This window comes from Orcinus orca, chromosome 12 (assembly GCF_937001465.1).
Source record: "Orcinus orca chromosome 12, mOrcOrc1.1, whole genome shotgun sequence".
Taxonomy (NCBI): Eukaryota; Metazoa; Chordata; class Mammalia; order Artiodactyla; family Delphinidae; genus Orcinus; species Orcinus orca.
The window spans coordinates 83,092,460-83,112,143 of record NC_064570.1 but is presented as its reverse complement, the minus strand read 5'-3'; the positions used below and the strand labels follow the sequence as shown (position 1 = coordinate 83,112,143).

General features: G+C 33.9%; 1 protein-coding gene across 3 annotated transcripts in view; it reads left to right on the top strand.

Annotated features, from left to right (window-relative positions):
* ADGRB3 (adhesion G protein-coupled receptor B3) overlaps nucleotides 1-19,684 on the top strand; it is a 793,577-nt gene that overhangs the window by 289,059 nt on the left and 484,834 nt on the right. For all 3 annotated transcript variants that reach the window (XM_004270131.3, XM_049695237.1, XM_004270132.3), the window contains one exon: nucleotides 16,971-17,081. In XM_004270131.3, the coding sequence (XP_004270179.1) occupies nucleotides 16,971-17,081 (111 nt within the window). The remainder of the gene's footprint in view (nucleotides 1-16,970; nucleotides 17,082-19,684) is intronic.

Sequence of the window (19,684 nt, the reverse complement as noted above, 5' to 3'; positions counted from 1 at the left end):
GATTGCTTTTTATAGAATCAGTGTGAGATTTCAAGGGCAAAACCTGAGGTCAAGACAGCAAACCATGAACCTCCTTTAAATTTGTAAGTCACTAAATTCAGTGAGACTGTCTGGATACCGGCATAAGATGCTCTCCATCTTTAGAGGAGGCTGCAAGAGAAGGCAGTTTAGCAAAAAGAAAATGTTCATTCAGTAAAGTTACCAAAACCGATTCAGCAGTGCTACAAAAGTGACATGAGAATCGATGGAGCAGTTCTTCTTAATCTGGGCATTTACCTTCACTAATTTTAGTGGTGTTTGCAAAAAAAAAAAAAAAAAAAAAGGTTTATGGCTAGCAATTACTGTTTTAGCTGGTGATGTCTTTTCATTTGCAAATGTGTTTCTGGGAAAGTTTGAATGTTGGCTTTTTGGAAAATGACTTTATTTGCTGCACAAAGGTCATTCTTAGATGTCAAACATCATTTGGTATTTGTTCATGTTGCATTTTTTTAATGTCTGGAAGAATATTTTTTCCAGACTTGTTTTTGAGGTCAAGCTAGTGTTTTGAGGTAGTGGGAAATTCTGATCCTCTAAAACCATAGGGTATGAGAAAAACAGAGCATAGTCACGCAGAAAAATTAAGTTCCTGTGTGGCTCAGTCGTGACCTTTATGAATGATTAACGGATTGCTTGTTTGGTAAAGGAGTTCAGTTCTTTTTCGGCCATTCACTAAGAAGAATTGAGTACTGTTGTAAAGTTGTATTCTTTTATTAAAATTGGAGTCAGAAAACCTTTAAGTCTGTAGAGGACACCAAAATGAATGCCTTTTCAATCTCAGTAACTGAAAGATTGAATATATAAATTTCTCTGATTTTTTATGTGCCTCTTCCCGAATGAATGTAATGTGGCCTAGTACTCACACTTTTAAATTCTTTATTGAAAATATAAATGCATCTTCTTATTTACGCTCAGTAAAGGAAATTTTGGTAAAGGCAAGTTAAAATGGCATCTATTGCCAATGGTGAAAACATTAGGGAAGGAGCAGTAGGATACATTACTCACCATTAAAATATTTCCATTATATTCAACCTCATGTTAATGACACTATAAGATTATACTTTTTTAGGGCATCTTAATATTAATTCACTTTGTGAAACTCTTAATTTAGCATATTTTCCTTCCCATGGAGTATCATGGAAAACCTACAAAGCAATTGGAAGTGAACTGCAGCTGAGATTATTAAAATCTCTGAGCAAACACTAGCCTGATTATATATTCCATCATTATTAACACCATGAAACCACATATTCCAATGTAGGGAAATAAACCATGCAAAGTGCAAGGATATAAAATTAATTTTAAAGTTGAAAGGGATTCTATTAATTATATAGCCTTATACTTGAAAGCCTGGCTTGGGCATCAATTATATGTGACCTTTTTGAATCCCAAGCCCAAAACATCCTCACTGTATAATGATGGACAAGTAATGTAACCTCTTGAAACGTCATCATCTCCATGTCTAAAATGGGAATAATAATAGAACCTAACTCATGATGAAGATAGTACTTAAACACAATACCTAACTTTTGGAAAGGATTCGAACAATATGGCAGAATGAGTGATGTGGGTGGACCCCAGCCCTGATAAAAACTCATAGAAATGCTGGATAAAATGTTAGGACAACAAAAATGAGGCACACTGAAAATAAAAGGAGATTTATAGGTGTCCATAAAATACAACAACAATAAAAAGACAAAAGACAAAGTATTAGGGGTAAGCTGGGGGCTTTTAAATGTTTTGAATAGTTATAAGCTCTAAATGGTTAAGAATTAGGATTTCATTATTGCTATGTGGAGAGAAGAATGTCCTCAACCTGTGTAGGTTTGGAGAACTAAAATCAATTCAACTACATAAAGCCTGGGGCCTCACAGAATTACCCTTTCTGTCAAAGGATGTTTAGAGAAATTTTATTTGATGGCCCCAGGAAACAGTGAGAAAGAAGTTCACCTTCTTTTAAGAGCCTTGGTGGGGAGAAAAAAGGCACACCCCCCAACAAAAGAAACAAATAGTAGCACATGCCATGCAGGTATATGATAGAAATTAATGCTTTTGTGATATAGCAACCTAGAACCAAGAAATTTACTGCTGTGAAAGGATGTTTTTACAGTGAGGATTATAGGAGTTTCATAGGGGAGAAAATGTTGTGCAAGATGAACACTCAATAAAATAATACAAAATAAAATAAAATATAGGAGAAAACAAAAGCCATGCAGGGGAATCAGCAGATGTAATGCAAGGAGCACACTCTGAAATAGAAAACAAACAAGCAAAATCCTTAAATAAACCATAAAAGAGATATGTTTAAAGTGTTTTTTAAAAAGTATAGAAATAATAAAGAAATAATAAATACAGAACAACATAACAGAAAATAGATTTGGAAAAAATAGAACTACCAAAAATAAAACATATAGTCACTGAAGTTAAAAATTCAGTAGATGGGTTAAATACTAATTTGACACTGTCAAGGGGAATGTTTGTGAATTGGAAGGTAGATCTGAGGAAGTCACCCAGAGTACAGTGAGTAAGATTAAGATCATGATATTATTCAATAATAATAAAGTACTTCCCCTTTTTCCTCTGTTTTTCCTCTCTCTCTCCATTCCAAAGTACTTTTTAGTCACTTACAAGGCACAAGATATGGTGATGGACAAGATAGACAAGACTCCTAGTCTTATGAAGCTCATATTTTAGTGTGTTGATGGATACAGTTATTAAACAAATACATAAAAACAAAAACAACACAGATATTGATAAGTTCTGTAGAGAATTAAATTCAGGTCTTAGAGAATGACTGTATTTGTATTTGGTGGTCAGGGACTACCTCTGGAAGGAGGTGAGATTTTAGCTTTGATAAAAATGACAAGAATGAATCAACCACGCAAAGATCAGAAGAGATTTCCAGTGAAAGAAATCAATGTATGTTTAAGGAGCTAAAAGAAGGCCAGTGCGGCTGGAGCACGGTTAGTCATGGGGAGAAGGATGTGAGATGGTTTTTGAAATGTAGGCTGGGCAGATTACACAGGGCTCTTAATAAGACCCAGAGTAAGGAGTTTAGATTTTATTCTAAGAGTTGGGAAGACATGAAAGGAATTTAAGAAGAGGATTTACAGTATCTGTTTTATCTTTTAAAAGGTCTGCCTTTCTGCTCTGTGGAGACTGGATTGTAAGCAGAAGTGGTGACAGGGGTGGGGGCCAGTTAGGAGGTCATTGCAATGATCCCAGTGCTGGAGGCTAGTGGGGTGTGGACCTGAGTGGTGGTGGTGGAGCTGAAGAGACCTTGACAGATTTGGAACATGCTTTGGATGGAGACACATGACAGTGGAAAATTGATAGACTATGGGGTTGGGGGAACAGGAAGAATCACAGATTCTAGGAATCCGAGATACGTCCATGTAGGAATTATTGCTACAATACTCATTAGTCGCACAGCCACTGCTTAAGTACTTCCACTGATTAACAGCTTGTTTTTTTTTTTTTTTTTTTTTTTTTGCGGTACACGTGCCTCTCATTGTTGTGGCCTCTCCCGTTGCGGAGCACAGGCTCCAGACGCACAGGCTCAGCGGCCATGGCTCACGGGCCCAGCCACTCCTCGGCATGTGGGATCCTCCTGGACTGGGGCACAAACCCACATCCCCTGCATCAGCAGGCGGACTCTCAACCACTGCGCCACCAGGGAAGCCCAACAGCTTGGTATTTCATATGGCCACCCACTCTGTTTTATGGACCCCAATTTGTTAGAAATTTCTTCCTATGGATTTGACCCTTCCCCTTAATTCTTTCTTAATAAACAACATAGTTAATTTATTTGTAATCCTTCTGCTACTTGAGGTTTCCAGATATCCAAAGAAAATTATCATTTCTTCCTGAGTTTTTTTCCAAGCTAAACATACCCAGTGTTTGATTCTAATAAGAATCTATTTTTGTGGTACTTATAGAGATTATAATTCTAAAATGAGGTTTGATTCTTTAAGTTTTCCCTAGCTTTTCTACTAGGTTCTTTTCCCTGAAGCGCTTATCCATTGGGCACTCAAAATTTACTTCCAAAATAAGCCTGACACTAAACTATAATTTTTGAGACAGTCTTCACTCCATTTCTCACTCTTTTACCATTCTGAGCACTATTCTTTCTACATATTTATCAATATTCCTCTGTAAAACACTAATGACCACAACTAAATGCTAAGTAGACCAAAAGTCCTGAATTCCACACTTTAGAAAATGCAACAAAGTTTTTCTTAATGATCTTTTTTTTTAAAAAAATTATTTTATATTGGAGTAGAGTTGATTAACAATGTTGTGTTATTTTCAGCAAAGTGATTCAGTTCTACATATACATGCACCTATTCTTTTTCAAATTATTTTCTCATTTAAGTTGTTACATAATATTAAGCAGAGTTCCCTGTGCTATACAGTAGGTCCTTGTTGGTTATCTGTTTTAAATATAGCAGTGAGTACATGTCAATCCCAAACTCAAAAGTTTCTATTGAGTTTTGGTACAGCTATTTTACAGTGTTGACTCATCAAACTTTAGTCATCAAAAATCCAATATATTCACTTTAAAATAACTTGTTATGCCAGGTAGATCCCAGCCTAGAAGACATACCCTGACATATACTTCTGGCAAAGAGATAATAATATACAGAATACATCAATTTGAAGAGATATTATAATTAAGGAAAACATTAAAAAATTAAAACTACAACACAAAGAAGACATTGTTTTTCCTTCAGAAAAGCAAAACTTCAATTACGTCTCCCACTTAAATCTTGGTGAAACTGTTCACAATAGTCAAAGCTAGTGTCTCCTGTGAAGGTTGGGGTGAGGGAAGAAAAAGCCCTAAACCGAAATAGAGAAGGATTTAGCATATAAGAGATGCCGTCTTTAACCCTCTCTGCCAATCCTTGGCCACTTGGCCACCAGTCCTGTAGAACCCAGTTAGGTGATGACTAGTAAACAACTTAGGACTCCTTGCTAGATTAGGTTAGAGTTTGCATATGGTTCAGAAAGTACAAAATCAGCTGAGGGACAATGTTTAATATATATTACAGTATGAGCTACCCAGAGCCCAGTATAAGAATGTCAAGTTGTAACCCTACAGTTATCATTGATGTGCTCCCAAATTCTCCAGCCTTTGGAAGACTATCTTTACCTTAGTATAATTTTTAAACAAACACTTGGCTTGATCTGCCACATAATTTAGAACTATAAATTCAATATACTCCCAATATCTCTAAGGATTTTTTGAGGGAGGACTTGTGTGTTCCTGCCCATCCACTCTTACATGTATTTTAGCTATATCATCAATCGTTGCTTTGTATTTTGTATCTGGGCTATTCTCTTTATTCTGTCCCTTGGCAACCTCAATGTGAAATCAATCTTTCTTTTCTTTAATCACCTCTTTGTAAATATTTCTAATACAGGGTATAGGCTTTTAATAAAAGTTGGTTGTAGTGTAGAGGGATTTTATTTCAACCCAGCACAGTATATACATTTATACTGAAGTATCAGTGTTCTTAAAATTGATCCTGATGTTCCTTCCACATGGAATCCAACAGTTTTCTCCTCTGGTCTCAACTTTCCACCATTTTTCTGGACGGTTCTCTCCTTACTCCTGAAGCCTCTCCTTTTAACCTCACGTCCTTCCTCTATTTTCCCTAGGAAGCCTCACCTTGTCTCCCTGGCAACCTCAGTAAATTTCAAATTACTACTCTGTTATTATGCAAAATAATATCTCTCTATCACCTTCAGTTTTCCAGATTTAGTGCCAAGGCCCATCTTTACATAAGAAAACTGGTCCATCAGGATGTTTTTGATAAATCTAAGAAAATTTTCTGCATTATTTCTGGTCAACTTTTATTTTGCTCTTTATTCACAAACGATTTATCTTGAGCAGCATATGTTTATTAAAACTAAATTTGAAATGCACATCTAGGACCGGCTCTCGTAATGGCGGGGATTAGCTTGTTTTCGTAGATACTAAGTTTGTGTCACAGTATCTAGGGGCCACTGTAGTGTAGGTGGTCTGGAGATAGTTCAGCCTAGAGGAGTGGAAGACTGATGGTTGCTTGCCCAAGAGCGGTACCTGAGTCTGTAGGAATGGGTGGAATTTCTCAGGGAGAGAGTATTGAGATGAATCCCGAGGGGAAAACTTAGCTTTTAGAGGATGAAGAGCCACTAAAGCAATGGAATGAATGGAAGGCAGTCAGGAAGAGGAAGAAAATCAAATCGTCAGCTTTGAAAACCAAGGGAGGTGAACGTTTTAGGAAAAGTTGTGGGACGGGGGAGCGTGGGAGAGTGTCAAATGCTGAAGGAATCAGGATGAACGTGACAGTTTCTAAGAGGCAGCTGACTTCCCAGAGAGCAGTTTCATTCCAGGAAGGAGGCTTGAAGTCAGATAGCCTGACATTATTGGGCGAGGGGAAAGTGAGCAATTAGAGGATATGCTTTTGAAAGACTTATGTAAGTAGGAAAGAGAACTGTTCAGAGAACGACATGGAAAGTAATATGGTTTGCACTTATCCTTTAATAGTCAGAAATCAGGGGTTGACTTTTCTCAGAGGAAGTTCTTAGTGGATACAGAGGGGCTGGGATGGAAGCAGAGAGCAGCTTGCAGTAACTCCGAACCTCCACATCCCGTTATGGAAGGAAACCAAGAAAAGAGGAAGTTGGAGAAAAGCCCTCAGTGTGCTCAGCTAAAGGGTTGGTCCTTGTATGGAAAGGGAACAGAGTACCAAGTAAGCTGAGTGAGAAAGACTGATGTCTAGACATACATTGGTAAAATTTCCAAGGATAAAAGGAAAAATCCCAAAAAAGCCTTCCAGAAAGAAAAGCAGATTCTCTTACCAGAAGACATCTCACAGACAACACTGGATACTGGCATTCAGGGTCCAAGTTATCATCAAAGTTCAGTATGAAAAACAAACTTCTCGACCTTGGGAGTTCCCTGGTGGTCCAGCAGTTAGGACTCACTGCTTTCACTGCTGGGAGCCCAGGTTCAATCCCTGGTCCAGGAACTAAGATAAAACTTCTTGACCTTAAATTTCTAGGTCTAGCCAAACTAGCATTCAAGTGTAAAGGCAAGATGAGTCAATTTTAGACTCTTCTCTGTTAAAGGATGTACTTGATCAAAATTAAACAAATCTAAGAAAGATCAACAAAGAAATTAATACTGATAGTTAGACTAATAGCTGATACTAATAGTTAAGTCTAATTACTGCAGCACAATATACAATCATTTGGAAATAAATGATATGTGAGTATCAAGACAGTGAGACATGGATAGCACACTCAAATTCTTGTCTTGGTTTGGGAAAGAGTACAGCTACTGATTCACTATAGATAGTGATAGATTTAAAAATTTACTTAAGTGTATGTGATAAAATTAGTGTACAGCACTTGGAATAATTGAAGAAGGATAACTAGAGGAAAAAATGTAACTGAAAATTCCTACTGATCCAAAAAAATTTAAATAGGGGAAAAATGAAGAAACAGCAAGAAAATATGCTAAAGAGAAATCCTAATATAAGATGGAAGAAATAAGTCCAACCTTATAATAAATATAGTGAATGTCAATGGATTTAATTTCCTACTAAAAGGAAGAGGATCAGATGGGATTTTTAAAATACAACTATACATGTTTTATATAAGATATATGCTTAAAGCAAAATGACACTGAAGAGTAGAAGGCATATGGAAAAAAATGTAGCAAAGGCGTTAACAAAGCAGCAATAATAGTATTAATATCAAGCAAAATTGGACAAGAAAAAGCACTAATTAGGATGAAGAGGGGTGTTGTATTTTGACAGAAAATAGATCCAAAAAATCTAACATTTTCCCTACCTTCACTATTTGTTGTGAAGTATATTTGGGATGGGAGATGACATCACACTGCAAAACCACTTCTAGGAGTCTTTCCTCTGGAGGCAAACCTCTGAAGGCAACATAGATGTAAATATCTGGCCACAGGAAAGTAGAGAGGCATGGTATAATGAAAGCATATTTATGTCTTCTTGGGTAGTTTACAAAAATAAAAAGATATAAAGGATATAATATGACAATAGTGAATGGAATGAGAAAGAACAAACATTTTCTTAAGGGGTATAAAGAGACTAGATCAGTGTATAGCAAAATCAATTAAAATTGAAAGGAAAGAAAACTCTGAAGATAATAGAAGAGAAACCAATGAGACCACAGCATTGTTTTGGATGTGGTGACCTGGCTTTTGAGTCAACCATTTTCATCTAAGTGGTCCTCTTAACCGATTTCTGTTGAATGATATGAATGAGACATGCAGTTAAATCAGTTTTATCTGAAGCAGTTTGTGAATGAAAGAGTGAAATTAAAAGTTATTAATCTGACACATATATATTTGACTGCTTATAATGAAACTTTCCAACGGCTGGCTAGTAAATTTAATATTTGTGAAAGATTTTGTAAGCCTTGCCTATCAGACTAGGAATAACTATAAAATTTTCTCTCACAAAAACAAATTTTTGTCTACTCTGTTCATGGCTATATCACCAGTGCCTAGAATCCTGTCTGGAATATAGTAATTGCTCATTTAATGTTTGTTGAACGAATGGACTCTATTCATGCTCAATGCCTTTGAAAGCATATTGTCTTCTAAAAAATTCCCTCTCCAGCGTGGATGCTGGCTAAGGTGTTTAAATAAGTACTGTGCAATCTTGAGACCTCCCATGCAAAGTAAACCTTGCTTTGGTGCTTAGACATGCATCCAGGGAACTGTTCCACACTGAGTGACTTAAGAAAAGCTTTAGAAGCAACTACAACTCTGTGTTTTACTTAGACTCGGGTGCCTGTGTGTCTCTGCACACCCCAGTCAACCTTGGTCAGAGCCTCTAGGCCTCCAGGTCTGCTGAGAGACGGCCTGTATGTTATGTTCATGTGCCAACTTCTGACCTGAGAAAGTAATGCAATTTTAGAGCTTCAGAAGACCTCAGAGACCCTGTTCCCAGAATCCCCTTTTGCAACAGGAGGAAAAAGGTTTGGAGAACTTCAGGTGTGACGCTCAAAACAGGAGCTGCATCTGCTGGTCTTCACTTTATTTGTCCACCCTGACAATTCAGCTGCACCTCACATCTTAGTTTAATGGTCTTCCTTGTCTCTAGGTATTTGAAACACTGCTTTGAAATGGCTAATCATTTTTAGTTCTCTCTATAGAATGCCCCTTGGGCTTCAATACGGATAATGATAAATGATGGAAACAAGTTTGAATATATGTTAATTGATTATAAGGATAATTTATAGACTAGAAAAATACTGAAACTATTATCTACATGTATTCATGTGTCCCTGAAAAATAAGCTAGAGTATTGAGAGGATAGTTAAGATAGTATTATAGTTATTTTTAGAAATTGCTGTAAGCACTATATGTATGTCTTAGTGGAATCATTTTCATTAAAAACTCAGTTTTGATATTTCTTTCAGTAAACATGTATACAATGATACTGCTGTAAACTAAAACATTATGTGATAAGACACAAAAACATAGCAATAAATGGTAAAACATGAGTAGAACTATTTATTTTGATATTTATAGATTCTCTAAAAAAGAAATTCTGTGGGAACAAAATGGATGAGTTAAAAAGCATAAATGACAAAGGAACTTCTTTCTTACCTCCAGGTACAAGCTTGAGATCATGTGAGTCACATGAAGGTGGTTTAGGTGCAGTAAATATGTTTCAGAACTATCCAGATACCAGTGCCTTATGAAAAAGCATGAAAAATCCATTCATGGTTTACCCACTGTGTATTTATGTTGAGATGTTTGGGTGAAGCAACAATTTACCTAATCTTTTAACTTTCAGTTGGAGTGTAGAATGTACTAATTATTCTCATGGGGTATCTTGTTAAATTATTTCTTTCAGTAAATATGCGTTCAGTGATATTGCTTTAAGTTAAATTATTCTGTGCTGTACTGTTATAGGAAATGAGATTGAACTTCAGCAAGTGGAAAAGTCCCATATGGCTATAAGCCTTAATTAAAAAATCATAGAGGAATCATTTTTCTTAAACATTCTAAATGAATGCATAATATAATACATATAATACAATATGCATAATGTAATATATATACAAAGGTAACATCTCTCAAAAATACCATACTAAAAGTGTCACATTTTTCAAGTGTAAACTTTCTTATAAAACACTTCCCTGTAAACTTTTGGGGCACTGACAATTGCTCTAGTTGCCAACAATTTGGACCCAATTGTCCAAAGATGTACTCAACCTGCAGTAAGCTGGGACTTCTGATTCTTATCTAATGGGGGTACCCCATCCATTTGCTCCCCCAGGCTTAGGAGCTGCTGGTGACCCATCGATCAAACCCGACCCCCTACCCAATCACAAATAGTTGTATATGGACAATTGCAGTAGCTCTTCATAGTTTATGTTGCCTCTAACTTTGTTCCCCTAGACTCTGCTATCCATTCTTCAATTACAGTAATCTATCTAAAATTCAAATCAAACCATGATTTCTCACTCATTGCCTCTTAAACCCCTACAAAAGTTTCACATTTAATCGGGTAGAGATACTTTCCAGGGTTCTTAATAAGGCCTCAAAGAAGCTTTCTGTGGGCCTGATTCCCTCTGCATGTCAGAGAGTTGGCAGGAAAGCAAGCCAGCCCTGTTCTTGTTAGGAAAATGCAGAAATGCTTCATCCGGGGACAACCCAGTTTACTTTCTTGTTATTCACATTCCCTAAGATCTTATTGGGCCACTTTAGCAAGAAGATTATTCACGTCTTATAGTGTGAGGGTTTTAGTCCCCTACAAAAGGTGCTGGAACTCGCAACACAGCATCTTATTTTGCCACTGATGTACTAAAATGATAAATTAAATTCTGATACAGGTCAACAAGAAAAGATGAATCCTACTAGTTTACTATTGGAAGTAGAATTGCTTTATTATTTATGTGCTTCTACATTTATTTTACTCATCACCAACAAATAAAGTATCTTTCAAGCAAACCATTACTGATAGTTTATAAAAATCCAAAAGTTATCTCAAAAAGAGATGAGATCATAAAATGCAATTGGATAATATATAAGAAATATTAACAAATAATTCCTACATGATTTCACACATCGATGATTTCTTACATGGAACGGTGCATCCAGTTTACTAACATTTCCCAGAAGTAAGACTGAGTAAGTGTAAAAATGATGATTTAAGGGTTTACACCCCAAATGTCCTGGAATCATTCTAGATAAGATGTTTTATAATATAATTTTTGAATACATGTTTGAAAAGTTCTAAAAGGAATCTATCATTATATGTAATTATTTCAAAGCTTCTATTTGGAAATAAAATGAATTAGAATATATCATCATTGACTAAGAGTATATACACTAAATATATTTGACAATCTCTTCTATAAAATAGTTTGGGTTTCATAATTTAACAACTTAATTGAAAACATCTGATCATTTAAACTTTTTCTATAAACATGCTATCAGTATATCGTTTCATTACACTATGTTTTGTCCATTTTAGAAGTGCCATAAAATCACCCATTTACTTAACAGAGTCATGGCCGACTACTTAATAAAATCATTTCTGTGGGAGTATTTTGAAAAGCAAGATTCTGTTTTATTATTGTAATAAATAGCATCTTCATGCCTATAACCACGTATCTAATTATGGCAATAGAACCAAGAAATAATTTGAAGGAAAGAATATCAGTTAACCTTTCAACTTTTAATGATGGGTTTCTCAGATTTCTAATATTTCTTAACATGTATTAATTTATTTTAAATATTTCTTAATATTAATTTTTGATTTTCTCAAAATTTATTTAAATATTTCCTGATATTTATTATATAATTGTCATTAATTTGAATTAATTCTTTGGAAATTGTCTTTCATCCACTTATTCTATTCCTGTTTGGTTCTTTGGGAAAATGAAATTAATGTATAATTAACAGTAAAATGTATTTCTTAAACAGCATTCTTCAGAATTCCAGCTAATGATGTCTAATTTTAAAATTCCTTGTTTCCAATAGTTCATGCCAGTTCTAGAAATATCTTTGATGATGTAGATAATAGTCTTTTTCCCAATCAGCTCTATGTTTTCATAAAATACCTGATTATATAGGCACTCAACAAAGAGTTGTTGAGGGAGAGAAAACAATTTTTACGTCTAATCATATTGCAAAAAATTTTTTTTAAATAATCTCAGAAAACAGAAGACTATCAAAATGACTGATGATCTGGTCTCTTCTTCACTACCTAAATATCTCCAGGCCATCTTATGCACACAAAAAATCTGCATGCAACATAATTGTGCCAACTCTGTTTCCAATAAGTGTAAAAATAAATGAATGAATTTAATAACATACAAGTGCAGCTTAATGTTTTGATTAAGGTAAATAATTTTATGTATTTGAAAGGAACAGGCCATGTTTAGTGGGTTTTCTTGGGTGTGAGAATATCAGAGACCATTTTTTACTTATGTTTGTAATTTTAATACCTAAAACAGTAAGTAATTGATAAATGTTTATTGACAAAAATTAAGCATTGTTTTAGGGCATTAAGCTTTGTTTTGGGACAGTGAGATTTAAGTTCTAAATAAAGTAATATTTCAATTATTTAAATAATAATCTGAATATATTTATCGACACAATAGCAACAATAGTTAACTCTGTTGACAAAAGAAATGTTGACCATCATAATCATACATAATTAACTTTTAAGTACTTCTCTAAGAATTTTATCTTTTCCCCATTGAACTGTTCACCAAACAAGTTACAAGAAATGGTTCTAGGCTTCTAGAAATTTGCCTTTTGGAGAAGCAATTCTTAGCATGAAAGTTATTTATAGAATAAATATTAAGCCCCAGTTATATGCAAAGCAGGAGGTGCTTTTAAAACTTGTAAGACATACTTCCTTTCCATATAAGTTCATAATCCAGTTCGGGGAATAAGACACAGTCTAATAAGTAAAAGTCCATTATTGATACAAAGCAGAACAGAAGTTAGGGCAGACAGAGGCTGATTCTGATTGGTTGGTTAGTTCATGGAGGTGGTGCCATTTGAGGAGATTTGGAGAGGTCTTTATTGCAGGAATGGCTGGAGGAGCAGATGTTTCAGGTGGGGGAAAATAACAGAAAGGCTGTGTTGGCTTGACCATTTCCATGACAAAAAGTAGTGCAATTTGGCTGTAGATTAAAAGTAGGGCATATCTCTGGGAGTTTCTTGAGAAGCAACAGTGGGCTAGAATAGTTTCTGTAGAAATGCGAAGGAAAGCTAGCTAACAATGTGAAGTTAATATTTATATTGCAAGATAGTTTGCAGTAATAACTGTTATCGACTAATTTGCTGCTCTACTTGTCCATACGTTGAAGAATAAACATGGTAAAATAACAAGTGGATATGTGTGTGTTTTAAATTTTTGATGACTTCACATTATTATAACTCTTGATTTCCAGACAAAAACTTCATGACTGACAATTGACTACCAAGAGTCAGTTTTCAAGTGTATTTGTTTCTTAACGATCTACTTATAATATTCCTGGATGGGAGAAGAAAAGACATAAAACTATACCTAAAGCAACAGATTTTCAAACCCTTTTTTTCATGTGACTTTGATTGTATCGTACTTCCAGAGACTACTGCTTTTTATCAAGAAGCACAGTGAAAGAGTGTGTATGAGAAAATGTGCCTAAACGTGGAAAGCCATATGACTTTTATATATGAACGCAGTTATTTATCCACCACTTCATCGATACCATCAACATAAAGATATAGGAAATAACCCTGTATTTTCATAAGCCATGTACCATATGTACATATACAATATTATGCTGTACATGACTTCATTTGATTTCATAACTTGCTTTTCATTGCTTTTACCAAAGCAGATCATCTTTTTATTTGGCTATGCTGTTTTTCTCGTGTAACTAATGTAGTATATGATCTTTGCCACCTCAGAATCATTTGAATATAAATCAACAACCATGAAGAACTGATATTATTCAGAAAGCATAACACACTAAAGGTTTACCTCAACCCATATTCACTAAATAAGAGAATAATAGCAAAAATGATAGCTTTTTCTCCCTAAGTTTAGATGATCCAATTGGCCTTTATATTCATGAGAAATGAAGAAAATTGAATATGATATCATCTTGAAAGAGAGCACGAATATTTTGAAAGTATTCCATTGTGAGAAATGGATGGAGCCATAGCATTTGTCGTTAAATTTTACCATTGATAACAACCCTTAAACAAAGAAGATTTTTTTCAAACACTTGGCACATAAACATTGGCAGAAGAAACTCACTTAATTAGATAAGAGTTTACGTGTTTCACTTACAAATTAGGATTGTTTAAGGTCTGAAACAATCCGTCTAGCACATTAAAAAAATACCACCATAGTGTTGCTTTTCCATCTGAGAAAAAGAAGTAAATTGTTAACATGTCTTCTATCTTATAGGGAATTTAGTTATATCAAGACCTCATATTATTGAATAGTTTTAATTTTTAAGTAATTTTTAATATAAATTATATTGGTAACAATAATCAGAAAATTTATTTTAAACTTTCGATTATGTAAAACTTATGTAATCAAGTCCACATATGATTGAAGAATTTCTTAAATGCTGTGACCCATGATAAGGCATTAACACTAATGCTCATATAACATTGATTATTAATAAGTAGAAGTGACTAGAGTGAAGAATATGGAAATTTAATTTGTAACATAAAATTTGTAATTTGTATTTGAGAAGCTTCAATTACATTCCAGCTAATAATGTGAAATAGTTCACTGAAATACTAATGCCTATTTTTAAAAAAATAGTACTTTACTCGTGTTTAAATTTCAGAAATCATTAAAAATTGAATATGACACTTTTAAAATGATCTCAGAGCCAACCTATATCCTCAGACCCTTAATTTCAGGATCATAATCCCTGTAAACAATTTTCCCTTAGAAAACAAATTGCAGGCTATTATCATGCTGCCACCGAGTTGAAGAATTGCCTTCTACTAGAACAGGTAATAAAGTTACCTTGTAGTTAGGAAGTTGTAAGCATGGGATACTTTCTTTGGTGTCCTTTGCCCTCCGGGTGCCCAAACTACCTTAGTGTAAGCATCAGAGCCCCCAGATTACTTATGTGAACATGTGCTCTGACTCAGATGCCCTAAATGATAGACACACACGTACACAATTTAAATGATAAATTCAAGAGGACAGAAGGTAAAGCATACTGTTAATAAAAATTACTATTATATTTCTTTTGCTATTTTCAGATCCAGAGAAATTTCAATTATATATAATATTTCAAAATATTGGATAGTGCAGGAGTCTAGATATAAATTTTCTACGTGGTCACTTTCCAAAATCATTAAATGATAGGTGATTAGATACTTCTCATTAGCAGAATGAAGCATGGTTTAGGCAGCACATAACGTACACATAAATGAATGGAATGAAAGGATGTTGGCAGTAATGGAAAACAGTGATGGATTTTATGAGATTAAAGCAACTGACATTTTATGAAAATTTCCATTTCCTGCCTTGGATTTTATCTAAACTGATAAAAACAAACACACATTTAGATTTCTCAGATTTCTCATGAGATGTTCTCTTGAGTAGAATATCTTGAAAGAATTTCTGACAAATCAATCTGTCAGGAGCCATACTTTAATATTTATGAGGAAATCTGCCAGGCTGGACAAAAACATGTGCTAGTCTTCTCTCCTTGCATAAAAGATCAGAGTTGTGTATAAAAAATGCGCTGCTTAATCGTACAAGGTACATTGTAATCTTTTAGCAGAAGATGATTTAAAGATGGATGGGAAAAGCCAAAACAATAAGCTGGTGAAATTATCCATTCCCAAATGTTGACATTATTAGTTCTAGCAATCTATTTGCACTAACATTAGAACATATTTTACCCAGTCATGTGTGTCATGTATGAAAGACCTGGTGTTAAAGACCCAAAACTTTTCTTGGAACATTGAGCACCGCTGACCCCTGCCCCTCAGCAATGCTCTTCCCCCACCTACAGTCCTGTGAGCCAGAACTAACCACTCCATTCATCAGGCTTTGGTTTTATTCGAATTATTTTACAGTAACAGTGAAATAAGCATGGAATGCTTACAGATTTCTAAGCATATAGATTAAATAAATGTATGCTATGTGGAATCTATTCTTTTGTTCAGCTTATTTTTTCTCTCCCCCATCTGTCTCTGAGTTAGGCCCAGATTATTTTCCTTTCCTAGGAGGTATATGTTGAAAGGATTAAATAACAGAAACCTGGAGTCATTCTCTCTCTTAAACATAACTTTTAAAGGAGAAAACACTCTCTTCCAAGTGGTTAGAAAAGGGATGAAGAATTATGTGGGCACAAGGCAGGAGAGAATGAGAGTTATCTAAGCCACCATTTTCTATAAGCTTTGGAGGACACTAAGGGCAACCTCGTCTTTGGGAAAATAGTCCATCAAGTGAATGTTTGCCTTAGGTAAGCTAGGTTACAGGGTCACTCACTCCTCAAGGATGTGCTGAAAAAACTTGGGGGTGATGATTCTTCAGCAAAGCAACAGCTGGTTTGCATCAGGATTCTATCTCTGAAAAACAAAAGTTAGCCCTGTGGTTGTATTTTTTCTCATGTATTGCTGCAAAACACGATCAGAAAAGAGTACACTATTTCTGTTACTTCAGCTGACTTAAAACCTGATGTGTCATTTCTCTGACTGTTAGCATTGTTTCTTGAAACCTTGTTCTTGTTTATAGATTTTTTTGATTTGAGTTTAGAAATGTTCCAAGCAGATCAGCCTAAAAATTTTAGAATCGTGGATTTAATCAGTAACTTCTAGGTCTGTGTAGGAACATATTGCATGAGACAGTGATGTAATTTGTGAGAAATGTCTACACACAAGCTTTCATATACCTTTATTCTGTCTTTAGAATTTGGAATGATGGGAGATCATACAATTAAAAGTCAGCGACCTCGATCTGTTCATGAAAAAATGGTCCCTCAGGAACAAGCTGATGCTGCTAAATTTATGGCACAAACTGGTAATACGTTAGTTACATTTTTCTATTTATTGTTGTTAATTTAATGAAACCACTGCATGTTTTCATAATCTTTTGCTGCACATTTGTCAGTTTTTGGAGCTAATATTTTTTGAACCATTTTTTTTTGTCACCAGTTAAAGTCCATAAATGAAGTAGCTGTGAACTGAAAAGTGCACAAAAAATGTGTAAGATTTATTTTGATTTCATTGTGGGACATTTAGGATTTACATATTATTATTTACTTATGTTAATTAACTACTTAAAATGTATCATTAAACTTTTAAAGAAACTCAGCAAAGTTATTTCATCAATAATTGATTATTTTAGGACTTTTTTAGAATTAATATATTAAGCAGGACTTTAGATGATGAAATTTAATATTTAATATGTTGAATATTTTTTCAGTTGTCATGTATCATATAAATATTAATTGATTGTTAAAGTGTATAGCAATTAGTCAGGAACTTTTTTTAGAATTTAATATCTTTAATTTGAAAAGAGTTTTGTTATATAAGCTAAATAATAAACAGTTGACAGTCTTTATTAGTAAGGTATAATACACTCCAAATAATTAGCTATCAACAAAAATGATTTTTTGGTTTATAGTATTTTTAATCCTAAATAAGTTAGATTACTTTAAAATACATCCCTCCAAATATATATATATATATATAAACAAATAAATGCATTCCTCTTTTGTCTCATCATAATATATGGGCTATAATTCCCCCTCTTTGAATGTAGAACATTCTTAAATGAAAACATGATTAATCTGTGTTATAAACATTTTCATCTGTCAGTTTTATTGCAGGAAATTGCAAACTAAGAGTTTCATCTATGTCTTCATAAAGTCTTATACATTCCAATCTAGATGATGTGTTTTACTATTAATACAGAAGTTTCAAGCACATAACCAGCTTTTTGACATGACATTCAGACTGATTTTGATGAAATTCCCTTGAAGAATGAATATTTCCTTTAGTTCATGTGATCTTAGGATAATACTTATTCAGAACACTAGATTTGAATCTATAACTCAAAAATGCAAATATTCTTAATGAATTGTGCTCTTGGTAATGGGTGAATAGTAGACTTGAATACATTAGTGGCAAGTAGGTCAAAGAACTCTCAGAAAAGGAAGAACATTTAGAATAACTTCTACATTAAGGACAATTTTTTATCTTTTTAAAAATATATGTTGCAGCCAAATCCAGAAATGAAGAAAACTTGCTTATCTGGATTGCTTTTCATGCACCTTCTTATTTAAGAAAAGGTGATTTATATTTTTACTATTTGATTGAACAAGTCCAAAAGCGCATGACCAGGTTCAGGCAAATTTTCAAATTTCTAAATGTATTTTTCTCCCTTACAAGGATCAAAAATTCTCAACTACTGACCAGAAATTAGGGGGTGACTGACTCTAAGTAAAGACACAGGGCATGGGCTGACTACTCAGACTCCTTCTTGTGCTGTTTCATGGGGCATTTCTGTAAGATTAGAGGTGTCCTGACATTTTGCAAAAGAAGTGGCAGACATTGGTTTACTGAAATTCCTTAAAATTGGGGTCACTTAATAATGAAATGGTGAACCATAGTTTAAATTTCCAATAATGTAGCAAAATTAGTTTATGCATGAATATTATGCAATTTGGCTAGGAGTTTTTATATAAGTTTAGTTTTTGGATTTGCCTGTGACACATACCAAGAAAATTCAGAGTTTTCAGCCAGAAACCTTTTTGCAAATTCAAATCACAAGGAACATTATATTTTCTTAGTGAGGAATTACTAGTTTCCATTTTAATTTACTCACTATTTTCCAGGCATTGTTTTGTATCTAATATATAGGGACAAATGATTTGGTAAAATAAATGAAATGCTTATTAGACAGATCCATGAGGAGCTTTAAAACTATTTCCCCATGTTGTTAACAATAAGTCAGAAAAGTCAATGAACTTCAGAATTAAAGTTCTGAAAATATTGATTGGATGCTTTAACTAATGAATAACATATAGTTATTATTTCATTTTAAACCAAATATAGTATGGGTAAATATAAATACGGGTATAAGACATTTTAAATTTACATTTCTATGATACTGATTAAAGACTGGAAAACTGCATTATTTAACATAGTTTTTAAAATACATAATTTGACACGAGGCAATTATAAAGCTAAAAAGAGTAGGTTTTTTTATTTTTTGCCCTTAAATATTTTCTGAGATTATACTTTCTTCAAATGTTAAGGTAGTCTGAATAAATACAGCTCAGTATAACACAATAAAATTCTACAAAAGTTGTTTTATTTATCTATTTGTCTTTCAAACCAAGAAATTGGTGTTGCATGTAAATAATGATGAGTAATTGCTAGCATTAATTTGAGAACAAAGAATAATGCAATAGGGGTAAAACTGAATAATAAGACACAATATATTTTTATGTTAGTCATGAGGAAAAACAAAGCAAAAGCTATCAAACCGTATAACTTAAGAATTACTTCTCAAAATGAGTAACCTGGCCTCTTCAATCATTATGATCAGTCAATCCAGTATTTAAAAACAAACTTTCTATAAAGTAATAATGTGACTGGCAATGTTTTTAGAAGAGT